At 61.3% G+C, this 26786-nt stretch overlaps 1 protein-coding gene across 2 annotated transcripts; it reads right to left on the reverse strand.

Moving 5' to 3' along the window:
* On the reverse strand, positions 1–26786 carry RAB40C (RAB40C, member RAS oncogene family). Of its 2 annotated transcripts, XM_038540924.1 has the most exons (7): positions 26630–26786; positions 25663–25886; positions 7568–7628; positions 7047–7107; positions 2130–2207; positions 1689–1911; positions 1–1420 (listed from the first exon to the last, which is right to left on the reverse strand). In XM_038540924.1, exons 2-7 carry the CDS (start codon positions 25802–25804, stop codon positions 1140–1142), a joined length of 846 nt encoding a protein of 281 aa, XP_038396852.1. In that variant the 5' UTR covers positions 25805–25886; positions 26630–26786; the 3' UTR covers positions 1–1139. The 2 variants fall into 2 exon arrangements, with proteins under 2 accessions (XP_038396852.1, XP_038396853.1); XM_038540925.1 differs by lacking the exons at positions 25663–25886; positions 26630–26786 and adding an exon at positions 7845–7919.

The raw sequence follows: 26786 nt of genomic DNA on the forward strand, positions 1-26786 counted from the left end.
TCAGAGCTGAATCACATTTACTGTACAAAGAAATGAAAACCGTCCAAAGTGAGCACAGGAATGGTGCGTCCGACAGCAGCGAAGGGTAGTGTTGACAGAGCGAACACAGGGCCGTCCACTCCTTGAGACGACGTCCGGGTGCTTGGGTTCAAAGTCCGAAGAGAGGGGCTGGTTGGCAGGACGGGACAGGTGTGGCCTTCCCTGCCTGCCCCGCGACCCCCGCCCCGCTCCCAGCACCCAGCGGGAGGGGTCCTGGAGCCCGGGGCGCGGCTGTGAGTAGGAGGTAGAGCTGAGCACCAGTGGAACCGGTGGCCAAGCCGCCACGCAGGCGGCAGGAGGGGCCAGGCCTCCTGCTCAGGGCTGGCTGCCGGCCGCTCCGGGGGCTCGGCGTCCCTGCCGGGAACAGTCCAGGCAGCGTCATGGAGACCCAGGTCAGGGTGGCCCTGGGGAGTTGTGCCCCAGAGGGCTCGGTGCACGGAAGCCAGGGAGCAGAAGCCAGGTGCCCCGGAGGCCGGGGCGGGTCAGGGGCACCCGGACAGCCCCACCCTGTGCCTCAGCTTCATGCGGCAATGGGAATATAAGTGGAAGTGACGGCGCTGGAGGCCGCTGTCCCCTCGGACGAGCACCAGCACTCTGGGGGGAGCCGGGGACGAGGCGGCCACGCCGAGCAGATCGCGGGGCAGGAAGTGTCTATGAATTCCCAGGTTGGAGCCCTAAGGGGGGGGTGCTCCCCCTCCAAATGTCCCACAGCAGACAGGCCCCCCACGTGGCTGCGTCACAGGTCCCTGCCCGTCCTTTAAAAATGTACAAAAAGGTGAACAACTTCCATATAAATAAGAAAAGGGAGCCAGGCCTCCGGGTCCTCACAGACGGCCCCCGAGGCCCAGGCCAGGCACGGCTGCCTCCTGAGCGCTTCCCTGCCGCGCACCCCACCCCGTGGGGGCCCAGGCTTGCCCCCCGAGGCTCCTGCGGCTCTCTGGTCCCACAGAACTGGTCTGACAGAGACCACTGCACTTCCCGGGAGGCGCTGTGGCCAAGCCTCCCCCGCACACCGCGCCTGCCAGTGCCCAGCCAGAAGCGTTCCCCGAGCATGACCTCTCCCAGAGTGCCCTGGACAGGGTGGCGCCCAGCCTGCCCCGCTAGGAGATCTTGCAGTTGCTCCTCGAGCAGTTCTGAGGCGGGCTCTGGGGGGGGCGGATGGACTTAGATCTCTTGAGGCTGTTGCCTTTGCTGCTGCTGCCGCCCGCCCCGCTGGCCAGCGAGTAGGAGCGCCCGTGCATCATGACGGCATTCATGCCGTTGGCCATGGAGAAGGACTTGAGATGGCTCTTGATGGTGACGGGCAGCGGGAGCTTGTCGATGAGGTGCACGGGGGTGCAGGAGACGATGGCCCGACAGCAGAGGTCCTGCAGGCTGAACACTACACATGGGGGAGGCAGGTCAGGGCGCCGCGAGAGGCCGGGTGTGCCAAGCCCTGGGGGCCCCTGCCCTGCACCCCGGGGCTCCTCAGCCGGGACCTTCGGGCTCAGCTCCAGCAGGGAGGCCTGCAGGCCACGGCACCGCTTCCCAGCACCGAGGTGCACACGGCGGGGCGGGGCATCGTGCATGGTGCCCCCCCATGACGCAGGACCCCATGCGGGGCAGACCCAGCCCCCCAACAAGCTGGGGTCCAGCGGGCAGCCCCTTACCCCGATTGGGCCTCCAGATCTTCTCCATGCCGTGCCGCATGAGCACGATACGGGACAGCTCGGTGAATGACTCGATGACGTTGAAGTTGCACAACGGGCTGACCTCGAAGAAGGTCATTCCGTTCTTCTCTGCGTATGCCCGCGCCTGCTCCGTGGGCACTTGCCGCTTGAAGGCCAGGTGCAGCCGGTTCCCAACCAGGATCCGGGGGACGCCAGGTGCATGCTTGGGAGGACACAGAGCTCAGCAGAGGTGCCCCGTCTTGGCGCCATGCCCCAGGCCCCAGAGCAGGAAGAGCCTCGGGGTCCATGCTGAGGCCCCTGGGAGCCAGGGTGCTCAGAGCGGAGGACCCAGGGTCGGGGGGGGGAGGGGGGCAGCAAACAGGCCCCCAGGCTTCCTGCCGGGGATGGAGACCCGAAGGTGCATGTGCGGTGCACACCTACCTCATCGATCTCCTTGATCCACCGGTCGATGCCGTCAAAGGACCAGCGGTTGGTGATGTCATAGACCAGGAGGATCCCCTGCAAGGGAGACGCGGGCGTCGAGAGGCCGGGCCACCTGGATGCTCGTTCCGGGCACAGTGCCCGGTGTGGCAGGGCACCACTCCCGCCCTCACAGGTGGGCCAGGCACACGGGCTTTCAGGCAGGTCGCATGGGTCACTAACACAGCCCCGCGGGAGACGGGCAGCTTCCAGACTCCGTCACGTCCAGAGGCACCTCTGCTCCCGGCTCTGCCTACAGTTGGGCCAGCCCCTCGCTCCGTCCCCTCCCCAAATCCCGGCCCACGCGGCCCTGGGTGCCCCGTGTGGGCTGATGGCAGTGGGGGATCCTGTGGCCTCCATGCGGCCCCCTCCCTATCTTGGGGACGTGGCTGGGACAAGGGGCATGTTTTCAACGTCTTTCTTACAAACACACCATAAGCATGAAGCTGTGATCACTTCACAATCCCTCCCGTAGGACAGGCAGCCTATGAGGGCCTCCGGGTGGGCCGGGCCCTGCGGACAAGCCTGGAGGGCCGACAGGCCACGTGTGTCCCACAGTGTCCTCTGCCCAGGCACCGGGGGCGGAGCGGAGGCGTCCTCAGCGCGCCACCCCCGTAGGCCCCCAGCAGCCGGGCGGGTCTGTCACATCCCTCAGAGACCAATTAGTGAGAGCTCGGCCGTGGGCTGGCTCCACCTGCTGGGCTCGCCTGTCGTCCCTGCCTCAGATAGCTCAGGGACCTGTCACAAGCCTCAGACTCCAGCGAACCGCGGGCCCCTGCCTGTGTCTACCCGGACGCTCCCCAGGCAGCAGCTCAGGACCCACCCCGACCCGCTCACACACTGGGACCCTGCAGCCAAGGTCAGACCCAGGGCAGCCTCCAACTCAAAATGAGTCTTTTCCCTCAGAGAAATCCTTCCAATCCTGGAAGATGCAGGGGAGCCCCCAGGTCTTCTGAGCACACAGGTCACAATCCCACTCCCTACCCGGAAAGCCTCGAGCAGAGCAGAGCAGAGCCAACCGCCAACCAGGGAGGGGGACACTGGCCGGGGGAGAAGAGCCAGGCCCGGAGGGAAGTCCTTCGAGACAGATGGGCACTGACCTACATGGCGTCAAGGGCAAAGACACCAGTTTGGGGGGCACTAGAGGGTGAGACTGGACGGGCCCCACTGCCTGGGGCCCAGGGGCTCATGCCGCTGACCCTCCACGCCTAGGGCCCCCTTCCAGAGATACCCAAGGACGCGTCCAGTGAGCACGCTCATGTCTGCACTGTTCACAGCAGTACCGAGACGCGCGGTCCCAGAGCTGGCAGAAGACAAGCTGTGGCCACAGCGCATGGATGGCCAGTCCCAGAGAAGCACCCAAGTGCGCGGCCCCGTGAGCCCTGGCACAAGGGTCACAAACACAAACACAAACATACGGCGACTCCCATAGGCGTTTGCAGCACAACCACACGGCGGGCGGCTGGCTGGGGCCTCCTGTCCTGCTCCTGCTCTCCGCCCAAGCCCGGGCCCTGGGAAGCCCTGGCTGGGCCTGCGCTGGTGCCACCGCCGCCCTGCAGCTGCCGGGTGTAACGGAGGAGCCCCGCTCACAGCCGTCAGGTCGAAGGCCGCGGGGCGGGCCGCAGGGATGTGGCGGGGAGGGGCACGGGGGTCAAGCAGGCCGGGACGACTCAGACGCCCAAGCGTCCATGCCCAGAAGCCCCAGGGGTGCTAGTGTCCACTGTGTGTTTCAAAGAGGCGCAAACACATTCTTGCTACATCCTATTTCCTCAATCAGCGACAGGTACTCAGGCTTTGTACGCGAGGGGCAACTCTGGGGTATGAAGAGCTCCCCACCCCTCCGGGAACGGCACTCACTCTCACTCCCCACACAGACAGGGTCGAGGGGCTACGTGCCTGGCCCTCACCCCGGGCCCCGCCCCCGGCAGCCCACCCCTCACACCAGGCTCAGGAGCTGCCACTGCTGGCACTCGGGTCATTTCACCTACCTTTATCACCAACGTCTGTTACCCCCCGACCCCCCCTGCCCGGGAAGATAAAATCCCAGAAGTGGAGCTGCGCGGCCTCATTCTATCAAGGTTATTTCCACTTGTCACGTAGGAGGGCACAGACGTGTGCAGGGGGCGGGCGGACAGAGAGGATCTCCAGCAGACTCTGCGCTGAGCTGGGGAGCCCAGCTCGACCTCAGGACCCCGAGATCGTGACCTACGCCGAAACCAAGTCTGATGCCTGAACGAAGGAGCCCCCGGCCCCAAGATTAGTTCTCAGCTACAGCTTGCACCTCAGAAGAGGCAGAGATTTTCAGCGTGGACAGTTTGATGGGTATGGACAAATGAACGTACCTGTGCCACCAGCACCCCGACTGAGGGACAGGGGTCCATTTTTTATGAATTTAACTTTCGGGGTGTGTGATGCATTTTGTGCAGTAAAGCTCCCAAGGAATGAACAGCTGTGGTGAAGCCCTCTGCCCACACCCCCACTAGAAGTACCGAAAACGGGGCAGTTGCCAAACAGTCCCCAGCCCATATGCCCGCCCCCCTGGGTGGAGACAGGTGGCATGCTGGTGCCTGTCAGCACCCACTCAAGGTAGATGCGAGCCCGGGGCCATTTCCCACAGGAAGCTCCCCTCCATGGGAACTAAGCAGACCGGTGCCCAGCCGGGGCCGCCCAGTGCTAATCCAGCTAACCCCAAAGCCCCCAGCTCCCTCTTTGCACAGGGCCTAGGGGACCCCAGGGAGCCCCAGCAGGAGGCACCAGCCCTCAGGGACACGAGTGGCCACCTGAGACCCCAGCAACAGCAAACATGGGCCAAGGCCCAGGACACAAAAGTGCTGGTGGCAAGCGCCCCGAGATCGTACTGTGGTGGGCAGGCGAGCAGCCCGGGTCGGCACAGGCTTCTGGGACCTGGGTCCAAAGGCCCTGCAAGGTCCCTCCCTGGTCTGGACTCTCGGAGGGTAGGACAGTGACAGGAGATACAGAACTCTGGGTACCACCAGGCGGGTGCCAACCCCGCAGACCCCTTGGCACCGTTCGCTGCCCCCCGTGGGGTGGGAGTACAACGGGCGGCAGCGGTGCAGTGAGGCCGCTTCGAGGCTCCGCCCAGGCCTCAGATCTGCCACGGGCTCCTCCAGCCCCAAAATGACAAGAGCCCCCAGAGCTAGCAAAGTAAAAGCAACAGCCAGCACACAGCGGACTGGGCTGGATGCTTGCAGAGGACGCAGTAACGCTACGCGCTTTCCCAAAACGCACAAGTTGGCAAACCTGCAGGCCCGTTCCCTGCGTCCTTCGCGGCCTTGGCTGGCTGTCCAGAAAGGAGCGTCTGTGGCCTGGCCCATGTTTGCACCCAGAGCAGGCAGGGTGGCCGCGGTCAGGGGCCCAACCCTGCGCCCCCCGAGGCGGCTACCCCATGTCTTCATCACAGAAGCACTACGTGTTCATCAGAGAGAAATTAGGAAATTCTCAAACTCCAAGGATCACAAGAGAGCTCGGCAGGAACCCCACAGCGCAGAGTGAACGCTGCCCTCTGACAGCCTTCCCCCTTCGTGTGCTGAAAGCACACACACAGTCCCTTCCTCAATAAAAGGGGGCTGTGGGCCATGCTTCCATGCGCCCGAGCTCTCCCCACGCTCCCCCGGAGGGCGCTGGGAACCGCAGGCAGCTCCTGCTCTTAACCTCACCTCTGGTGCTCATGACAGATGCCCCGAAGCTGCAACCCACACCCTGAGTCGGCTCTAGGTAGGACTGCCAGTTCCACGCCTCCTCCGCAGGGTGCCCCCAACACGGGTGGGGGGGGGACGCAGATGAGGACCAGTGACATTGCCAAGCCAGCGGCGGCAGGAGCACTGTGCACACCTCTGTGCGAGCTTGTGGCACTGGCTCCCAAGCCCAGCCTGGGGGACCCCCACCCACCCCCAGCCAAGAGCAGACCAAGGCCGCGTCCAGGGTGCTCTCCTGTCAACAAGGCCCTGGACGAAGGGCTGGGATGGGTGTTCCTGCCAACACCTGCTGGGACTCAGTTGGACTCAGTCATAGACCAAGTTCCCCTGGCTTCCCAGGTCCCACGGAACAGAGAGAGCAGCACGGGGGTAGCCGGGCATTAATCATTGCTCACAAAGCAAAAAAGATGCCTGTGGGGTCCCCACGAGCCCAAGCCAGGCAGCCCCCCGGGGCCCGCACCCCACACAGCCAGAGGCCCAGCCATGTGCCCACGGGCCCAATCCCTGTACACGCTGCCCTCCACAGAGGCCCCTCCCCGCAGCGCAGGCAGGTCCGACCCCAGGTCTCTCAGCAATCCCAGAAGCCTGGGATCGCTGTCCTGTCCCCAGACCACACACTGACACAACGGTGAGCATTGAGGGCAGATCCGTTCACGGCTCCCTTCCCTTCTCCTTCTCTCCTCAAACCATAGCCAGATCCAGGCAGCGGGCAGGCATGCTGGGGGGAACCCAGAGGACGCGGACCTGCCCCTGCACACCCGACTCCTGCTCCTTGCTGCTGCCCTGCCCCTCGGAGGACCTGCGGCAGCCCTTCTGCGGTGGCTCCAAGGCTGTCTCTGGCCTCCACAGTGACCCAGGCCACCCCACCCAGAGCCCCCCACCCTGGGAGGGGCAGCCCACCCAGAGCCCGCTGACCCAGCACGTCCCGGTCCTGGGAGACAGGGAAGTCTCGTCTTCTTCCCCATGAGCTGGGTGGCTGAGTGGCACCTCCAAGGGTCTCTGCACACCTCCCATGGCGCCTCCGACAGCAGGAGCCACGGGTGTGCGTGGGCCCAGGGGGCAGCCTGGCGTTCAAATGTCAGGATGTCCTTAGAGAATCATGCAGGGGGTCTGACAGCACAGTGGCGGGAGGAGGTGGCACCCCAACAGTCGCTGGGCTTACCTGCGCACCTCTGGAGTAGGACCTGAAGATGGTGCAGAACCTGCCCTGGCCCGAGGTGTCCCTGAAACACAGGGGGTTGGGGAACACAGCCCATGGGACCCCAGTGGGGCTCCCAGCTGCCCCTCCCACTCCCAGCTGCCCCTCCCGGCCTCCGTGGGCCTCTGCGCCCTGGAAGCTTGCCCTGCCCTGCCAGGCTGCAGAACCCCACCCTGCAGATGCCCGCCTCCACACTGAGGTTCCAGGAAATGCCCCTTAATGTGCAGCCCAGTGAAAAGCAAGGAGAGAGGTCACTGTAGAAACGAGTCTTTATGGGCAAGAGGGAGCCAGGCTCCACCAGATGGAACAGCCCAGACTTGCGGTTTCTGCATCACGGAGCAAAGTCCAATCCACACTGACAGCGTGTCGGTGCAAACGGCGGGCCCCGATGAACGTGCACGGGACGCCGTCCCAGCTCCTTATCACAATGACACTGCATGGCTGGTCCCTACCCCAGGCACCTCGCCCCGCGTGGCCTGACTCACCAGAGCTCCAGCTTGACCCGCCGTCCATCCAGCAGGATGGTGGTCGTCTTATAGTCGATTCCTGTAAGGAAGCAGAGAGCGGCTGCAGTGACCCGTGGGGACAGGCCCACCAGGACTCACCCGCGGGGCCAAGGGGAGTGTGCTGCTCCCCCCTGCGGCCTTCTTGTGGCTCCACCCAGCAACCCGAGCTGGCCAGCCTGCATGGCCCCAAGAGCCCGGGCTGGGTGCTGACGGCCCCGGCGGGGAGGGAGGGTGGCTCGTCTCCCTGTTGACCTACTTTGCATGGGTCCCGGCGTCGACCTCCCGAGTTCTTGGGTTCACCGTAGCCCCCAGGTACTGACAACTAGAGCATGCTGCAAGCATTATTAAGGGTAAAGTAATTTCTAAAATGCCATTTCTCTGGAGAGCTCTCTGCAGAATCTATGCCTGCCATACCTTTAGTTTTTATTTATTTATTTATTTTTTTTTTTTTATTTATGATAGTCACACACACACACACACAGAGAGAGAGAGAGAGAGAGAGAGAGAGAGAGGCAGAGACACAGGCAGAGGGAGAAGCAGGCTCCATGCACCACCGGGAGCCCGACGTGGGATTCGATCCCGGGTCTCCAGGATCGCGCCCTGGGCCAAAGGCAGGCGCCAAACCTTTGTGCCACCCAGGGATCCCAGTTTTTATTTTCCTACTCTTTTATGAGAAATAGTCCAAGACAAGTTGGTAGGAGCAGGGACACTTAGCTTACACGCAACATCTTCACGTGGTTTGTGGGCTGTCCAGAAACTTCCCACAAGCTGTCTTCCCTCTTCTTTCCTAAGCCTTACAAATCTCATCAGTCTCTTGGCTTTTCATAGGCTTTTTTTTAAAGGTTTATTTTTATGTTTTAAGATTTTATTTATGTACGTATTTACTTGAGAGTGCGCATCCACGGGGGGGAGGAGCACGATCTCCTGGCCCTGAGAGCATAACTGAGCTGAAATCAAGAGTCAGTCAAATGCCTAACCAACTGAGCCATCTGAGCACCCCGTTTTTGTTTTTGTAAGTAACCTCATACCCAACGTGGGGCTTGAACCCACAGCCCTGAGATCAATGGTCACACAGTGCACCAGCAGAACCAGCCAGGCACCCCACAAATGGGCTTTTTTTTTTTAAGAGTTTGTGTATTTATTCATGAGAGACAGAGAGAGAGAGAGGCAGAGACACAGGCAGAGGGAGAAGCAGGCTCCATGCAGGGAGCCCGATGCGGTACTCGACCCCGGGTCTCCTGGCTCACACCCTGGGCCGAAGGCAGACACCAAACCGCTGAGCCACCCAGGGATCCCCCAAAACGGGCATTCTTAATGCAGGTGCTCTCCTCACTGTGCACACGGCACACCCCCTCGGGCACCGTGCCTCTACCCTCGCCGTCCTTCGGCCTGGCCAACTCCCAGCTGGCTCCCATGCATCTAAAAACATTTAACAAAAATAAATAAATAAATAAATAAATATAAAAAATAAAAAATAAAAACATTTAACAGAATGAAATTGGAACGACAAAATAGAAGAAAATATTTGCAAATCATGTATCTGATAAGGAACCAATACGCAGAATATAGAAAGAAATGCTGCAACTCAGTAACAAAAAGCAACCTAGGGGCGCCTGGGGGGCACAGGGGTTGACCTTCAGCTCAGGGCATGATCCCGGGGTCCTGGGATCCAGTCCCGCATGGAGCTCCCTGCAGGGACCTGTTCCTCCCTCTGCCTCTGCATGTCTCATGAATAAATAAAATTGTTAAAAAACAAAAAACCTAATTTAAAAATAAGTAAAAGCCTTGAACAGATGTTTCTCCAAAGAAGACGCACCAATGGCCAATACGCACACAGAAAGGTGCTCAAGCCCACTCGTCATTAGGAAATGCAAATCAAACCACAAGTGTTTAGACGGTTATTACAGAAAAAAAAACAGACAAAGTCACCAGTGCTGGCGAGGGTGTGGAGAAGCTGGAGCCCCGTGCTCTGCGGCCCAGGTGTGGGGTGTGCAGCTACACGGCACACGGTCTGGTGGCTCCTCGTGAACTCAAACAGAATTACTATATGCTGCAGAAATGCCACTGCTGGGTTTACAGCCAGAGAAGCGAGGCCTGGGGACCCAGGATGGGCGCGCCACCCCCGCGCTCCCAGCAGCGCCGCTCCTGCGGCCAGGAGCTGGAGCAGCCCCCGTGTCCCCCGGCAGGGGAGGACAAAGCGCGGTCCATCCTGCAGTGACTCGTGCGCAGCCTGACCGGGAGCCGTCAGGTCCCTGGAGACAGGAGGGCCGCGGAGGGGCCGGGGAGCGGGGGCGCAGAGCTCCAGGTCGGGACAGTGGGGGAGCCCCGTGGACCACGGCGGTCCCGCTCCCACCCCAGTGGGATGGCGCTGATGCCCCTGAGCCGCGCACCCACACACGGGCAGGGGCAGACATCCCCCCACGCATCTTTCAGCACAACTAAAAGAAAAGGGAGAAAAGACTCTCTTACACGTATTGTCTTTATTTTTTTTTAAGATCTATTTATTCACTTGAGAGAGGGGGAGAGAGGGGGAGAGAGAGAGCACACAAGGAGGGGAGGGGCAGACACAGGAGAAGCAGAGTCCCCACTGAGCAGGGAGCCTGACACGGGGCTCAATCCCAGGACCCCAGGACGACGCCTGCCTGGCTGAGCCCCCAGGCACCCCTTGCAGATACTCTCAAGCAAACACTCCCCGGGAAGAAGCAAACTCAGGCCGGTCCCCCAGCCCATGGCCTGCACCCGCCCGCGCCCCGACTCCCGTAATGCCGTGGCACAGGAAGCAGAGCTCTGAGCGAGGCCTCGCCCCCTGGGTCCTGGCTCTGTGGTCCCTGGGAGGGTAATGCTGGCAATGGCAGGGGCCAGGGAGGCCGTGGTGTGGACTCCGTGCTCGGGCAGCACCACGTCCAGCCCAGCAGGTTAGGGCATAGTCTGAGGCTCCCCACGATGAGGCAGCTCTGCGGCAAGCACACCTCAAGGTGACTCCCCAAGGCGCAGCCGGGAGCGGCAGGGAGGAGGGGATGCCCGGGGCCGAGGCGCAGAGGGTGAATGCCTGCCCGCGTTCCAGCAGATGAGGCACGACAGCGCTTGCACGTTGGGCCGCGGCTGCGCCCTCCAGCAGCTGCACCAGGCGCCCTGCCAGCCACACAGTGGGGCGCACACAGGTGAGCCCCGAGGACCGGGAGCTGCACCCGGGACCGTGGGCCCTGCCAGCCTGGCCTGCTGCGTGGCTCACCGGCTGGCTCCGAGGCTCCCGGAGCACGGGGCTCTCAGGGAAGGCCTAGAGGACACCCAGGGCCAGCATGCGGCCGCGCCCCACGCCCGCTCTCCCGGGAGCCCTCGAGCCCCCACGGAAGGCTGAGGGGCCCCGGGAGGGGCTGAGGATGGCGGACAGCAGGGCACTGCTGCGGATGGCCCGGCCGCCGGGGACAGCCCCAGCCCCAGCCCCAGGCTGACAGGTTCATGAGGGCGCCAAAATTTCAAATACATCCTCACACCTACCCCGCCCCTCCTCTCCACCTCCCAGACCTGCCAAGACGTGCAGCAGGATGTGTGAAGTATCAGAGAACAGAGCCCAGGAGAGACGCCAGCTGCAGACAAGCCGAATCTTGACAAACAAGGGGGCGCCCAGCGAACCACTGCTCCATCGGCTCAGGTCTCAGCCTCTCGGAGAATTTCAGTCACCCCCTCCCCGCCTCACCCCTACAGGCCACAGGTAGGGAGCATCTGTCGGAGAAAATGATACCCAGGGATTTCACTCAAAACACGGAAGGTCTCGTACAGTGGGTGTGACCACTCAGCAGAACCCACCAGTGGGAGCTGGGCTAAGTGCCCGGGTGCACCCGGGGGTGACCAGGCCTCCCGAGGGCCAGGCCCCAGCACCCCACCCCTGCGCTCAGCGCACAAGGAGACAGGAGCAGCGTGCACACAGGGAGGGGTCACACTGGGTGACCAGGTCGCAGAGCCCAGGACGGTGGGCGGAGGCAGGGCTGAGGGGCCAGCAGGGGCCAGCAGCAGCTGACCAGAGGCGCCCTGGGAAGCACGTGCTGTCCTCATTCCTGATCCTTCTCACATGACCTTTTTTTCCTTTTCTCCTCTCAAAGCTTTTGAAGCATGTTGTTTGGCCAACGTTCTGGGGGGGGGGGGTCTTTTTCCCTTTTGGTGACTCCAGGTCACCCCTGCGCCCGTCCAGCTCATCTGTCCCACATCCCGGTTAACAGCTTCATCATCCTATCCTCTCTATGCTCCTGTTCCACCTCCTGGGAGCTGTCCTCAACTGTACTGTTCCTCTCTGTTTGGTTTTTTTTTTTTAAAGATCTCACTTATTTATTCATGAGAGACACACACACACACAGAGAGGCAGAGACACAGGCCGAGGGAGAAGCAGGCTCCATGGGAGCCTGATGCAGGATCGAGTCTCAGGTCTACAGGATCTTGCCCTGGGCCGAAGGCGACACTAAACCGCTGAGCCACCCAGGGATCCCCTCTTTTTTTCCCAACATTTTTTATTTACTTGAGAGAGCACCGGCAGGCACAGGGCAGGAGCGGAGGGAGCAGGAGGTGCAGACTCCCCAGCAGGGAGCCCCACAGGGACCCTATCCCAGGACTGCGATACCCTGACCCAAGCTGATGGCAGATGCTTCACCCACCGAGCCACCCAGGCGGCCCTGCTGCTCTAACTTAATCTCTAAACGCTCTTTCTGGCCCTCTGAGCGCTCTTTTCAAATAGCATTCTGTTCCTGGTTCCTGGCCGCGGTAACTCTGTATCTCAGGCCACACTGATTATCACGCCGCTAGGATTCTCGGTGTCCTTCCTCCCACCAGGCAGCGCGGGGCGGTCCAGCACCCCTCAGAGGCCCCAAGAAGCTGCAGAAGGTTCAGGCAATGGCCAGGGGGGCTGAGGATGGAGCCGCCAGGCCCCTCAGGGCGGATGACGGGTGGCTCCTGGGGCAGCCCGACAACCCTACCCATGCACCCGTTGTGCCCGGGGCCCACCTCCTGTGTCCCTGCTTGCCCCCCGCCCTCCTTTCCACCCTTCCTCCAACCCTGAGCTCCGAGGGGCCAGGGGCACAGGTTCCTGCCGGCGCCCCATGCCAGGTGCCAGCCTCTGTGCTCCATCCTGGCGGCAGTACCTGCGTCCCCAACAGCTTTGCTCACCTGATGGAGTCCCCAGTCTCTAAGAACTTTACTTTACGGCTCAAGGGGGTGGTGACTCACTTGACACAATTACTATTTACGCTTCCACCAGACATCAGGCCCCCTGCCAGCTGTCCTGCACTGCACTCCGGGAGCCGCAGAGGGTCCACAGAGGATACACCTGCTGTCACCACCTGTGGAGGCACAGGCCAGGGCCATGCACATGACCACTACTGGGCACAGTTCTGGGCCCTGCAAGCAGCTCCGCATCGGGCCAGGTGTGCATACAGGCAAGCACCTGTGCCTGTCCCACACAGCGTGCACCACCCGTCAGCATACCACATCTGTCGGGGATGCCACCACCTGGTGAATTGTGGATGTTTTATTTGTTCAGAATGTTTTTTCTAAGACTTTATTTATTTATTCATGAGACACACAGTGAGAGGCAGAGACACAGGCAGAGGGAGAAGCGGGCTCCCTACTGGGAGCCCGATGTGGGACTCGATCCTGGGACCCCAGGATCATATCCTGAGCTGAAGGTGTGACGCTCAACCGCTGAGCCACCCGGGTGCCCTGTTTTGTTCAGAATTTTACCACAAGTTCTTCATCATTTTAGAAAAACAAAAAAAAACCCACCCCCACCCCCTTGGTAACAGCAGCACCAGGTCCATTCCCACTGTCCTGGGGCTGGCGTCTTGTACAACTGTGTCCCGGCACAAATGACCAGGATGCACCACACTGCTTCCTGCCACAGGGACCCCGCCGTGCACATGTGCGTGCTCAGGACATGCGGTCTGGGAACCGCCCTCGGGCCTTCTCGGGACAGGGAAGGGAAGGCTGCAGGTCCCCGCTCCCTGGGCTCGGCCCCGGGAGGCAGAAGCGAGCGGCCCCCAGGAAACACGGCAGAGGTGAGGGGCCAGCACACTGGGGACAGCCGGGGACGGCACGGAGGACGAAGGGTGGCGCAGGAAAGCCCAGTCAAGTCCCAACCTTCCCGAATGCCTGTTTCTGACAGCCCGCCCCTGCTGGTGGTTTGGGGGGCTCACCAAGGCACCCCTCCTGCCTCACCAGGACCTGCGAGCAGAGCCGCGGGCACGCACAGGAGGAAGGCCCCCCGGCCAGCCCGTCGAGGACAACCTGGTGCAGGAGCCACTCCGCCGGCAGAAGTGCAAGCATGGTGTCCCAGACGGAACAGGCTACATGTCACACTCTCCTCCTCCGCTGCCCCCTCCACAGCCTCACTGACACACCCGTCCGCACGGACGCAGGACCGCAGACCTCCAAGGAAACCCGTCAGACTGAGGAGAACACGAACAGAACCAGGTACCTTCAGCTGTCAGCCCTGCCGGCTTGATTCTGTGTGTAAACAGAGATTGTTGGTCAAGGTCCCAGTGTTCAGAATGAAGGCCACCAGTCAGACCCATGGAAGGGGGCGGAAAGGAAGGACAGCAACTGCCCAGGCAGCACGCTGTCGCCACCTGCTTTCTGTCTGAGGTTCCAGCCTTTATGGAGAAACGGCAACACCCAACGTGTAATTACCCAGCTACTTTACAGCATGATGAAAAGCCACAGGAAGACTTTTTTTTTTAAGTAAGTTTCATGCCCAGTGTGGGGCTTGAACTCATGACCCTGAGATCAAGAGCTGTGAGCTCCACCCCTGAGCCAGCCAGGCGACCCCACAGGAGGACGTGCCTGGGTGGCTCAGTCAGCTGGGCAGCGAGCTCTCCACTGCAGCTGGGGTCACAATCACAGGGTCCTGGGATGGAGCCCCACGCACGTCAGGCTCCGCACTCACTGGGGAGGCTGCTTCTCCCTCCCCCTTGGCCCCTCCCTCACTCATGCACTAATATAAATACGTAAACAAAAATCTTAAAAAAAAAAAAAAAAAAAGAATGAAACGTGCTGATCGTGTCTGCCTTTGGAACTGGAATGCCAGCCGGGGTCCACGGGGCAGTTCCCCACAGGATCTCCCTGCTGCAGCAGCTCCCGACAGCACGGCCCACCGCACCCCCACAGCGAGCCGGGTTACCCACGCATGTCACTGCAGGCTCCCAGAGCAGCGCAACACGCGGGGCTCCCGGATCTCGCCTCCCAGAAGGCCGGCTGAGTTCGGCGGTCTGACCCAGGCACGCTCCCCTGTGTTTCCACGGGACGTCTAAACCCAAGGGAGGCAGCTCCTGTTTCTTAAACGTTACTCCCTAAGGAGGGAAAATAAGCTCTCAATGCCCCAAAGACAGACAAGAAGCAGAATAGGAACGCCGGAGTCTTCGAGAAATCAGAGACACTCCCCCCAACACAGAAGGACACAGGGCCCTGGGCCCCCCCCGCCCACCAACGGCAGTTCCTGACAGCCCAGGCCGGCAGGCCTCTCCCCACACATGACACCAAGGACCACCAGCGTCTTGAGGACCCAGCAGGTGGGGGGCAGCCGCAGGCAACGCGGCAGGCACTCCTGTGTGGGCACGGGGTCCCGCCTCCTGGCTCTCAGGCCCCTGGTACCAGGAGCGAGGCCGAGACGGCCCCCATGATCGGGCTACGTGGGACAGTCCACGGCAGATTCTCCACCTTACCGCTCCACGGAGCAGGCCGCCCTCTGAAGCCCCCTCGCCTCCCCCCCACCGGGGGCTGGGAAGTAGGTGGCAGGTACCGCCAACAACCACAGCAACTTGAAACAACTTCTTCAGGGCATCTGGGTGGCTCCGCCAGCTGAGCATCCGACTCTCGACTCTGGCTCAGGTCCTGACCTGGGGTCTTGGGATTGAGGGCCGCCTCGGGCTCCCTGATGAGCAGGGCGTCTGCTTCCCCCTCTGCCCCTCCCCTTCCCCCTGCTCTTTTCTGCTCGCTCTCTCTCCAATAAATAAAATCTTAAAGAAAGAAAACAAAGGATTCTGTGTGTGCCAGCCCGCAGGCACCTGCAGCCCGGGAGAGCGGGCGGCTCCGTGGGGACCCTGCTGGGGTTTCTGAGCCACAGACACAGCAGGTAAGTGGGTCCTGCCTTAAGCCCCTCTGTGTGGTGGTATCTTAGCTGGCTCGGGCTGCTGTGCCCGATTCCTATCAACTGGGTGGTTTATGATCAACGGAGGTTTATTCTCACAGCTCTGGGGGCGCCAGCCAAGTCTGCGTCTGCTTCTTGCACAGCTGAGGGGCTCGTTCGCCAGGGCTCTGATCCCGCTCCCAGGGTCCACCCTCCTCCACCCCGGGGAGGTCAGCCCCAGAGGCCCTGCCCCTACCACCTGGGGGTCAGCTGCCAAGACACAAACGTTGGGGCCAAACCACTAACTAAATGCAAACACGCACTCCTCTGACCAGCACCGTACCCACAAAATCTATCCAAACCAAAACAAGGAAAAGAACTTTTCAGGATGGGGCGGTGGGCCTGGAGGTGTCCTCCCACAAGGCGAAGGGAAGGGACCCTGCATGTGTGACTGCGGTGACGGGCCCAGAGAGGCAGAGGGTCCTGCGTTATCTGGGTGCGCCTTACAGGTGGGGACTCCTTCCTGGCTGAGTCAGAGATGAGACGGAAGGACGGGACACTCAAGGCCTGGCCGGGACGTGACGGGGCTTTGAGACAGAGGAGGGGGAAGGTGGCAAGGCCCGTGGGTGGTCTCGAGAAGCCGACCTCCTAACTATGCGGCACTGTGTTACAGCAGGACGCTGAAGGAGTCCTCGTTAACCCACTGGGCGCGGAAGTAAAGCCCGCCCACAGGGGGTGGCCAAGCAACAGAAGGGGATCCCTGGGAGGGAAGGCTGCGTGGCTGCTGTAAAGAAACAGGATGGAAGGGGAGGAATGAAATTCTCAGCCCCCACCGCGCTACGTGGGACACTTCGGAAAACTGTCTGCAGGTGCCCATGGAGGCTGGACACGCCCTACAAGCTGGCAATCCCACTCCTCGGTGTGTCCGGGACACAAACGTACACATACAGTCACCAAAATCAGGTATGAGAGTTTCGTAGGAACGCCATTCACAAAAACCCAAACACAGAACTCGGCAACCGGCCACCCGCTGGGAACACACAACAGCGCGGCCGGAGCACTACCCACAGGGCCGAGCTGTGGCCACACCGCCACGCGCTCTGTGGCGCCCAGGAGGACCGGGGCGGCAGGGAGTCCCCCCGGCGGGCACGCCTGCGGGCACCCCGGAGCCGCACCTCCGACACCCAGCTACGCTCAGGTGCAGCTCAGGGTCCTGGGATGCGCCCCCCCCCACCCCCGGCTCCCCGCGGGGAGCCTCCCTCTCCCCCTGCCCCGCCCCCCACTCCTGAGCGCTCAAATAAATACGCAAACCTTAAAAAAAAGGGGCTGACAACATCAAACACTGGCTAACACGTACAGCAGCTGGGACTCACTCACTACACAGCTGGCGGGGATTCAGGACAATAGATGACATCACAACACAGTCTGGCAAATTCTTATGAATTATATGCATAGACACACATGACCCACTAACCCCACTCCCAGACACATCCATACAAAGACTTGTGGGTTACAAATATGTGTCATGCCACTTAATCGTACATGTACCAATGGTCAACAAAATATGCACATTTACCACAAAACTAAATTTTTAAGAAGTTTTATTTATTTACGTGACCTCTACAACCAACATGGGGCTTGAACTCGTGACCCAGAGATCAAGAGTCACACATTCCTCTGACTGAGCCGGCCAGGGGCCCCCCACAAAAATAAAATTTTTAAAGAACTTTAAGGATTTGTACAAGAACATTCGTAACACCATTCTCCACAACAGGCAAAATCAGGAAATAACCAGTGGCCAGAAGCATCCTGACAGGTGAACGGATGAACAAACGGGTGTATGTGTGCGAAGGAATGCTCCCCGGGATGGGATGAGGGCTGTGGCCTGTGCCCCACGTGAGTCTCACACACATCCTGCCACGTGAAACAAACCAACAACACGAAAGACCATCTTGCGTGACTCAATTTACAGGACGTCCTAGAGAGGCAAAGTCCCCTTAGAGGGACGGGAAGCAGGCCAGCGTGGGCTGGGGGCTGGACTTGCAGAGCCATGAGAGAACTTTTAGGGCGCAGTGGAAATAATCCATGTCCTGACCAAGGCGGTGCTTGTCAAATCTCACTGAACCCAACACCCGAAATGGGAACACTTAGGGAGATCCCCGGGTGGCTCAGCGGTTAAGTGTCGGCCTTCAGCCCAGGGCATGATCCAGGGGTCCCGAGGTCGAGTCCCACGTCAGGCTCCCTGCACGGAGCCTGCTTCTCCCTCTGCCTGTGTCTCTGCCTCTGTCTCTGTGTCTCATGAATAAACAAAAAAAAAGAACTCTTAAAAAGAATATGTAAATTACAACTCAACATAACGTGCTCTAGACGAGTGATCCCACAGGATACTGCCAAGCACAGATTTCAGACTAACAGGCCTTTCAACGGCTGGGCGCCGAATCACCCTGCAGGCTGCGCCTGAGCGCAGAGGAGAGCTGGGTGCGCACACCCATCCTGAGCACACAGCGCGCACAGACGCCGTGGGCACAAGGATGCCTTCCACGGGCACACGTGGGCTACCGGTGGGCCAAGAAGGAACGGCGGCCGCCTGATGAGGGATGGGAAAGGAAGCAGAAGTTACCTAATACATTGCAAAACGCCTTTCTGCACTAGCACGCCGCGCTTCAGGAGCGGCTCTAGGGCAGCTCGGGGACTGGTTTCCTGTAAAAGAAGAACTTTTCCTTAATAAACCACACCAGAGGGCAGCCCAGGTGGCTCAGCAGTTTAGCGCCGCCTGCAGCCCAGGGCATGATCCTAGAGACCCGGGATCGAGTCCTGCATCGGGCTCCCTGCATGGAGCCTGCTCCTCCCTCTGCCCGTGTCTCTGCACCGCCCCCTCTCTCTCTGTGTCTCTCACGAACAAATGAATAAAATCTTTAAAAATAAAATAAACCACACCAGAGCCAATTCAAGGCAAAAGCTTTCATAAAGAGTTAAGCACACTTTGTGTACAAAACTTAGCAAAGCACTGAGCACTTAACAACACAAAAATTACTCGTGACCCCAAAATCTGGAGAAACCCACCATGCGTGCTCTCCTGTGCGCCACTGTCCAGCTCTCTCACTTCGTACACTGAGACTACGTAATTACACAGGCGGCGTCTACTCAACACGATGCAGACCCTTCCTCACCTCACTGAATACTCGCTATTCCCCCGAACTCCCATTTTTAAAGGCTGTATAATACCTCACCCTGCTACTAAACCATATTTCCCCTGTTGGACCCTTGGAAGTTTCAGGGTTTTCATTTTTTATTATTTAAAAGAAAAAAAAAAGGCGGGAGGGGGGCCTGGGTGGCTCAGCGTGTTGGCAGACTGACCTGGTTTTGGATCGGGTGATCTCGGGCTCGCGGATCGAGCCCCGCCTCAGGTGCCGTGCCCAGCACAGCCGGCTGCCCCTCTCCCTCTGACCCTCCCTGCCATGTGCACACACACGTGCTCACTTTCTCACTGTAAAATGAGAAAAATGAATAAAGCTTCAAAATAAAATTTTAAATTAAAAAAAAAGGAAGAAAAAACTACGCCATAAGTGTCTTCAGTTGTGTCCCCTATCATTCCCAGCGAAGATTCCTAATTCCTTGGAAAAAAGGGACTACTTTTTAAGGCTCTGGACACTACATGCTGTGGACTCCCTCACTGCTGACACCGTTCCCCGCCAGGTACTTACAAGTGAACGCTCCAGCCCACTGCCTGGGACTTTTCATTAGAAGCCCCTCTCTGAGGACTGCGTGTGTGGCCCTGGCCAAGTGACTTAAAATAAGGGAAATCCTACCAGTGATCGACCACCAAGCTCATCTCACTGACCCGGGGCTCTGGTCACTGCCAGCCCGTGACCAAGAGAGCTGCGTGTGTGAAGGTGCAGCAGGACCTCTGCGCCCCACAGGAGCCCCGTGTCAGCCCAGGGCAGCAGCTGCTCACTCCACCTGAAATCTGCGCTCAGGGACACCCCTCCCTGTGTAGACTGCCTCCGCAAGCAAGCCAGACTCCTGCCTGACATCCTCCTGCACTGTGGGCACTGCTGGCATCAGGGCCAGGAAGGCCCAGGCCACCCTGCTGGAGACCACCACACTCCTGCACCCTCTCAAGGCCGTGCAGTCCGGGTCATGCCACCTAACCCACGAGCCGTCCTCTCAGCCAGGCATCCCACAGACCTGATTACTAGGCACCCCCCCACCTCGGCCCAGGTGACGGACACTGGTGCTCAGGAAGGTCCAGGCTGGCCATGACCCCGCTCACGACCCGAGGCCACTAGATGGAGCGCGGGCCCGCCTCGGCCACAGCACTGCCACTGATCTGGGAACCGCAGCAGTTTGTTCCGACCTGCCCAGGTGCCTCCTTAGCTCACGGACGTGGGTTTATCACCTGGCCAAGATCTCTGTCCAGGGCGGATGTTAACTCACTCGCCCAGAGATCTGGCACCTGCGCGTCTGGACTCTGGCACTTTCCAAAATCCGTAGAGTTCCTGCCTGTTTCCAGGCTTGTCTGTTCTTGCTCAGAGATACCAGCCTCTTGACACCAGGCCCTCTGCACCCCTCCCAGGGTAGACCACTCTTGACCTTCCCTCCCTCCTCGCGACCCCGAAGCCCTATCTTTCAGAGCACCACCCACCCACCTGAGCAAATCACTTCCCCCTGACGCATTCCAGCCAAGGGCCGCACCCCTCTGCCAAACAAACGCCTAGCACCCCAAGGGCCAAAGCTCGTCTGGTCATGTCCTTGGGTCCCTGCCACGTCTGCTCCCCAGGCCTCCTCTACCCTCTGAAGGACACATGTCCACGGTCAAGGAGGCACCCAACACTCCACGGACATCAGACTCAGCCGGTCACTACTGGGCCTGCGTGGGCACAGTCGTAATGAGCAAAGCTCCGTAATGCCTAAGACTCAAAGTTCAAGTTCACTTTGTTCCCATGTATTTACTCGCATTCCCAAAGGACGAAAGGCGCCCATGTTCCCACCCTAAGGGTGACCCTACACACCCAGTCTTGGCTCAGTCGACCTCCTTCCCGGCACATCTGCACTCGCATTCCCAGCCTCCTTCCCCTGCACGCCCCGGGCACCAAACCCAGCCCCGTGGGCCACTATGCCCCAAGCCGGGGCGCCGGACATGGACCTTACCTGACTTTCTCCAAGTGGCAGGTGGCAACACCCTGACCCATGTGGCCCCAGACCCCACAAATCCCACACTAGCGGCAGCCCACTCCCCAGGCCGAGCTGTACTAACTGCAGCCTGTCCCTCCCCCTCCTCGCCCTCCTCCCTGGCCACACCAGGTACAATTCAGCTACAACAGGAGGTGAAGTGCCTGAAAGACCCTTCCCACCTACTTCCTTGGTTTCCTGCTGAGGGTTCCTTCCTGAAACAGACCTGTTTACTTCATCAGCCACGCCACGCTCCTGCTGACAGGAACAATGTGTACCCGGCGTGACACAGCAATGTCACCGTGACAGCACGGCCCCACCAGGGTCCAGCTCTGCGTGGCCACGTGCCCGAGCTCATGGAAGCCACTAATGGTTGGGGGTAAAACTTGACATTTAACATACTCTACCTACTAACTAGGAAAACTCAGGCAAGGCCGTGCCAGCTCAAACGACAAACCAGCCTCATTAGCTGAACCCGAAGCAGACCAGCCGCTCCCAGCCTGCCTGTCAGCTGGGGGTACGCTCATCTCGACACTGTGCACACCGCTGAGTGCCTCTGGCCAAGGGGAGCCAGAAATCACAGCCCCGTAAGGATAAGTGTATGCGCGGCACTCTACGGCCTTCTGGAAACTTCTCTAGAAACTGGTGGTTAGCAGCTGACCCTGGGAGCTGCGGGGCTCTGCTCCGCTGGTCACAGCTAAGAGGGAGGCAGGCAGGGCAGGAGCAGCCCAGTGAAGGAAGAACAAATGGGCCTCAGTGACTGTGCAGGCCCCAGAGCAGGGGGAGGCAGCCCCGGGACCGCGGAGCGTCCGTGGTGAGCACAGGGTCATCCCTGCCAATCACACCGACAGACTCTGACCGACAAGCCTGGAAAGAAGCGCCAACCAGGAGCTCAGCGACCAGCTGAGCACGACGACGGTGCTTCCGACACAGGGCGGCAGAGAGGCGGCCCTGGGCTGGCACGCAGTGGGCACACACCACACGCTGCACCAACTCCTCTTTGGAGCCTGGGAGCCAACAAAAGGAAGGCAGACCCAGTAAACGGCCCAGGAAGACGGGCAGAGACCAGCCACGAGTACCAGCCACATGCAGAGGGAGAGGACGATGAGCGGCCACCAACAGCACGGTCCTGTCAACACACGGTGCTGCCCACGGGCTGCTCGCCCAGGCAGGACGCACGCCGGGCCGTGCCCTGGGGGCCCACCTCACGCCGATGCTGGGGACGAAGCAGCGGCTGAGACACCACAGGCAGAGACACAGTCTCTCCCTGGGTTTGCACCAAGGATAGAGACCATCTCCCAGCCGGATGACAAGTCAAGTCCAGAACCGTCCAGTGCAAGACCACGAGCTGGGGGACACGGTGAGCTCGAGCCTCGCCCGGGGCCGCGGACGTGGGCTGTAGCCTACACTTCAGGGAGCTTCCCTGTGGGCACAGCAAGCACTGTTTGGTCCCACACACATCAGCAACCAGCAGAACCCAGACACGCATGGCAGTCCTCGTGCTTGCCTGGCTTTGTGCACACCCATCACAATGCCTCGCTCCTACCTTCCCTGCCCCCGTGCCCTGGGCTCCAAGGACACCCCGCGGCTCCCACCCACGCCGCCCCCCAGAGGTGCAGACAGGGAGACATGGGCTCCCGTGCGCTCTGGAGTCCCCCAGGACGTGGGCCCATCACCCGGTACATTTTCCTGCCTGCCTCCCACCCTCAATGTGAAGATTCGTGGGAGCCGAGGCACAGAGCAGGTAACTGCCCTAAATGTTCGCTGCCCTCAGAAGAGTGGGCCCAGGCCCGCGCTCCTGCGTGTACCTGGCATGCTGCCGCAGGGCAGGCACAGACCACCACCCACCCCCCAGTGCACAGTTGGAGCTGGGGGTACACTCGGGAGTAGAAGCTGCTCACAAAACACCTGCACCTCCTTCCTGCCAGCTTTCACGATTGACACTCCCCAACACTTTCACCCTGCAGCGTCATTTCCCCTGCAGACGGCCCAGGTACAACCTTTTCGCAGTGTTGTGCTGCCTCCCCAGGAGAGCAGATGCCTCCTCTAAAACCACTGCTGTGGGGACGCTGGGGGAGCTCAGCAGTTGAACGTCTGCCTTCAGCTCAGTACAGGGTCCCAGGACCCGGGATAGAGTCCCACGTCGGGCTCCCCGCAGGGAGCCTGCTTCCCTGTCTGCTTGTGTCTCTGCCTCTCTCTGTGTCTCATGAATAAATAAAGTCTTTAAAAAATTAAAAAATAAATAAATAGAACACTGCTGTGTGCTCAGAGAGAAGTCAAATCTCCTGAGAGGAAGGTTTCCAGATCTACCGAGGTCTACACACAGGGCATGTGAGCACCACCAGAGGCCGAGGGCCTGCTGCAAGCTCCCCCGGGTGTGGGCACACTGACACATGCGGCTGTGACTGCTTCAGGTGCCAGCACCAGAAAAGACCATTTTGATGACTCACGTGTTTGCAAAGCTCTCACGGACTTGCCTGAGGAACAAGCTAAACAAGACTTCAATGCAGGTAAGTAATCAGGTTGGCCCAAGGAAAGGAGTCCGATTACACGTCCTGCACCAAGTGGGGATTTCCCTGGCGTGGGTCATCCACTCCTCGTCAGAGGAACCAAGAGAGTTTAGTCAGAAAACAAGGCTGGAAACGTGCTGGGGGCTTCCAACAATGAAGAAGAAAAAGAAATAAATACATGTATGTGCTTTGTCAGAGAATCAGAAATTTAAAAATTCCTGAATGTCAGTAGCTCTCGCAAAGAACGAAGTCACGTGATGTGGAATCCTGAGAACCAGCTGTCCAGAGCTTCCAACACCCTCAAGCGTCTTCCTTAGGAAGCCTCCAGAGGAGAAGAAAGAAGCGCTCTTGGGCCTACCGACTCCACCCCGATGAAGAACGCTGGTCACCGGGGTCAGCGCCCTGAAGCCCTGACCACAAACACCCAGTCCTTGTGTCGTGCATCTCTTAACCTCAAGGACCCTCGACACAGGCTGGCACTTTGCCTCTTCCGCCAACGCGGTCAGGACAGCCCCCGGACGCTTTCTAAGAGTGGGCTTTCCTCAGCACGGTGGCAGATGGCTGTCCCACTGGACCAGCTCACTGGGAGTCTCTGACTCCTCCGGGGTCTCAGGCAGCTCACTGCCAGCCCTATTCCAGTCAACGTGTCACAGGAACCGTGGCAACCACCACAACCAACGAGGGGCATACGGTGGCCCTGTGTTCCCCGAGTGCCGGCGGCCCCCACGTGGAACACCTGAGGGTGAGGCTGCGCTGACTCTCAGAAGCACGTTATCAACGTTCCAGGAAAACACTGCTGCCCCGGACAAAGCCCGGCCTTCTCACGCTCTTGTAAACACGCCCCAGCAGCCACCCAGGAGTGGGGCTCTGGGAGGCGATGCCCCTACTGGAAAAACACCTCAACCACTCACTGTCTACGGCGGGAAGGACACCTCTGACAATCACTGCCAAGCATCCGCTGGCGAGGGCCTGCGAGGGCCCCAGCGGAGGCCCTCCTTCACCTTAAAACAAACCCGGGGCCCCTCCTCTCCTCCCCTTCCAGTTGTCTCCTCTAAGGTGGGGCAGAGGGCATGAGCTGCAGGAGGGGCCACGGTATAAATCCAGCAGAGCTGCCCCCTGCTGAAGCGGCTCCAGCGGGAAGGGCAGTCAGCAGGTCCAGCTCATCCAACAACCCCGACAGGTCCTAAAATGAAAGGGTCGGAGTAGCAGCGTCCACACCGTCAGCCGCCTCCAGGTGATTGAGCAAACAGCAAACACTTAGAGCAGTGCGACAAGACCGCCAAGGGTCCAAGACACAAAATAGCAAAGGGCTGGGGAACAAAGACCAGAAGAAGTAGGAGGAGATGGAGCAGGACTTCCAGGAGCACACAAGGTCCCTGCGGAGATGGCTGCCGGGCCACCAGTAGATTTCCTGGTTCCCCTCAAAGAAATCCTCCTGGGGCTGGGGCCCCCACGCCGGGAGGCACTGACCTCGCTGCCTTTCTTACGTGAGATACGTGAATTGGCAGCAGCTCTGACAGGTGCCAGGCTGTGTACCCACCCTACCCTTCACCAACACAAGCAGAAATTTCAGGAGTATGTAGTCACACCGGGAAGAGAATGTCTCCTCCTAGCATGACATGTTGGGCCCGCACGGAGCTGCCACCATCTCAGGGTGCGGCCTGCCTGCACACCTGGGCCGTGGGGTCACAGCAGACCTGGCACACCTGGCACAGTGGCCCCCACAGAGCACGGGGCAGGGGGTGTGACTGCAGGCGGGGATGGCCAGGGTGGTGGTGTCACTGCCGTGGGGATGGCGGGGGCAGGAGTGTCACTGCGGGCGGGGATGGCCGGGGCAGGGGTGTTGCTGTGGGCGGGAATGGCCGGGGCAGGGGTGTCACTGCGGATGGGGATGGTGGGGACAGGGGTATCACTGCAGGTGGGGATGGCGGAGGCAGGGGTCTCACTGCAGGCGGGGATGGCCAGAGCAGCGGTGTCACTGCAGGTAGGGATGGCCAGGGCAGGGGTGTCACTGTGAGTGTGGATGGTGGGGGCAGGGGTGTCACGGTGGGCGGGGATGGTGGGGACAGGAGTGTCACTGCGCGCAGGGATGGTGGGGACAGCGGTGTCACTGTGGGTGGGGATGACCAGACAGAGGTGTCACTGCCGGGGGGGGGGGGGGGGGGGCGAGGGGGGCGGGGGAATGGCCGGGCAGTGGTGTCCCTGCGGGCCGGGTGGCGGGGCAGGGGCGCCGCGGGGATCGGGGCCTGCGCGGGGCGGGGCGGCGAGGCGGGGCGCGGCCTTACCGTTGCTGTAGGCGTACGGGGACTCGGCCGCGCCGTCCTGCAGGCTCTCCAGGATCTCGCCCTTGCCCACGTCGCTGTCGCCCACCAGCAGGAACTTGAGCAGGTAGTCGTAGCTCTTGACCGGGCTGCCCTGCGTCCCCATCCTCAGGCGCGCGCGGGCCCCGCCCGCATGTCCCCCGCGCCGGCCGCGGGCGCACGGCGGCACCAGGAGGCCTCGGACCGACCTGCGGGCCCGGGCGCGGGTGAGTGGGCGCCGGCGAGGACAGGACGGGCCCGCCCCGTCGCCCCCGCCGCCCGCGCCGCCGCCTCGCCTCGCCTCGCCTCACCTCAGCGCCGCCGCCGCCCCGCCGCCCCGCCGCCCCGCGGCTCGCCGCTTCCCGCACGGCGCCGCACAGCCCCGCGCCCCGCCCCCGGCCCGAGCGCCGCCATTGGCCGCCCCGCGCCCGCCGGCCCCATTGGCCCGTGCGCACGTCCGTCACGCCGGCCCGCCCCCCGCCGTTTCCCACACCCCGCCGTTAAACCTCCGGCCGCCCCGCCTCCGCGCCGTCGCCATTGGCCGCCCGCCGCCTCCTCCCGTGCCCATTGGTCCGCACGCACGTCCGTCACGACGGCCCGCCCCCCCGCCGCTCCCCCCCTCCGCTCTCGGGGCAAGATTCCAGCCGCCTGGCCTAGCCGCCGCCGCCCTTGGCCCTTCGCCTCCGGGTTCCCCGGCGCCCCTGGCTCGCCCGCACATCCACCAGCACCTTCACCGCCCCCGCCGCGCCCCGCAGAGCGGCCGGAGTCGCCAGCCACCCTGGCCCCCCGCCCCCGCCCCGGGAACGCCGCGGCCCTCGCCCGCCCCCTCCCCGCCGCCATTGGCCACCGCTGCCGAGTCTCCCACAGCCACTGGCCCGCCCGCACGTCGATCACGGCCCGCTAAGCCCGCCCCTTCGCCCCGCACTTCCCGCCCCTTTCTCTACACGCTCACCAATCGGGAGCTCGGGGCTTCGGTTGTTTGCATACGCCCCCTGCCCGCGGGCCGTGGCGGTCCCCGGCCGAGGCGGCGCGCTCGGGTCCCGGGGGACGAACGCCGCTCGCCAGCCGCGGCGCTGCTCCCGCGGAGACCCCAGTCAGGGCGGGGAGCC

This window comes from Canis lupus, chromosome 6 (genome assembly GCF_011100685.1).
Source record: "Canis lupus familiaris isolate Mischka breed German Shepherd chromosome 6, alternate assembly UU_Cfam_GSD_1.0, whole genome shotgun sequence".
Lineage (NCBI taxonomy): Eukaryota > Metazoa > Chordata > Mammalia > Carnivora > Canidae > Canis > Canis lupus.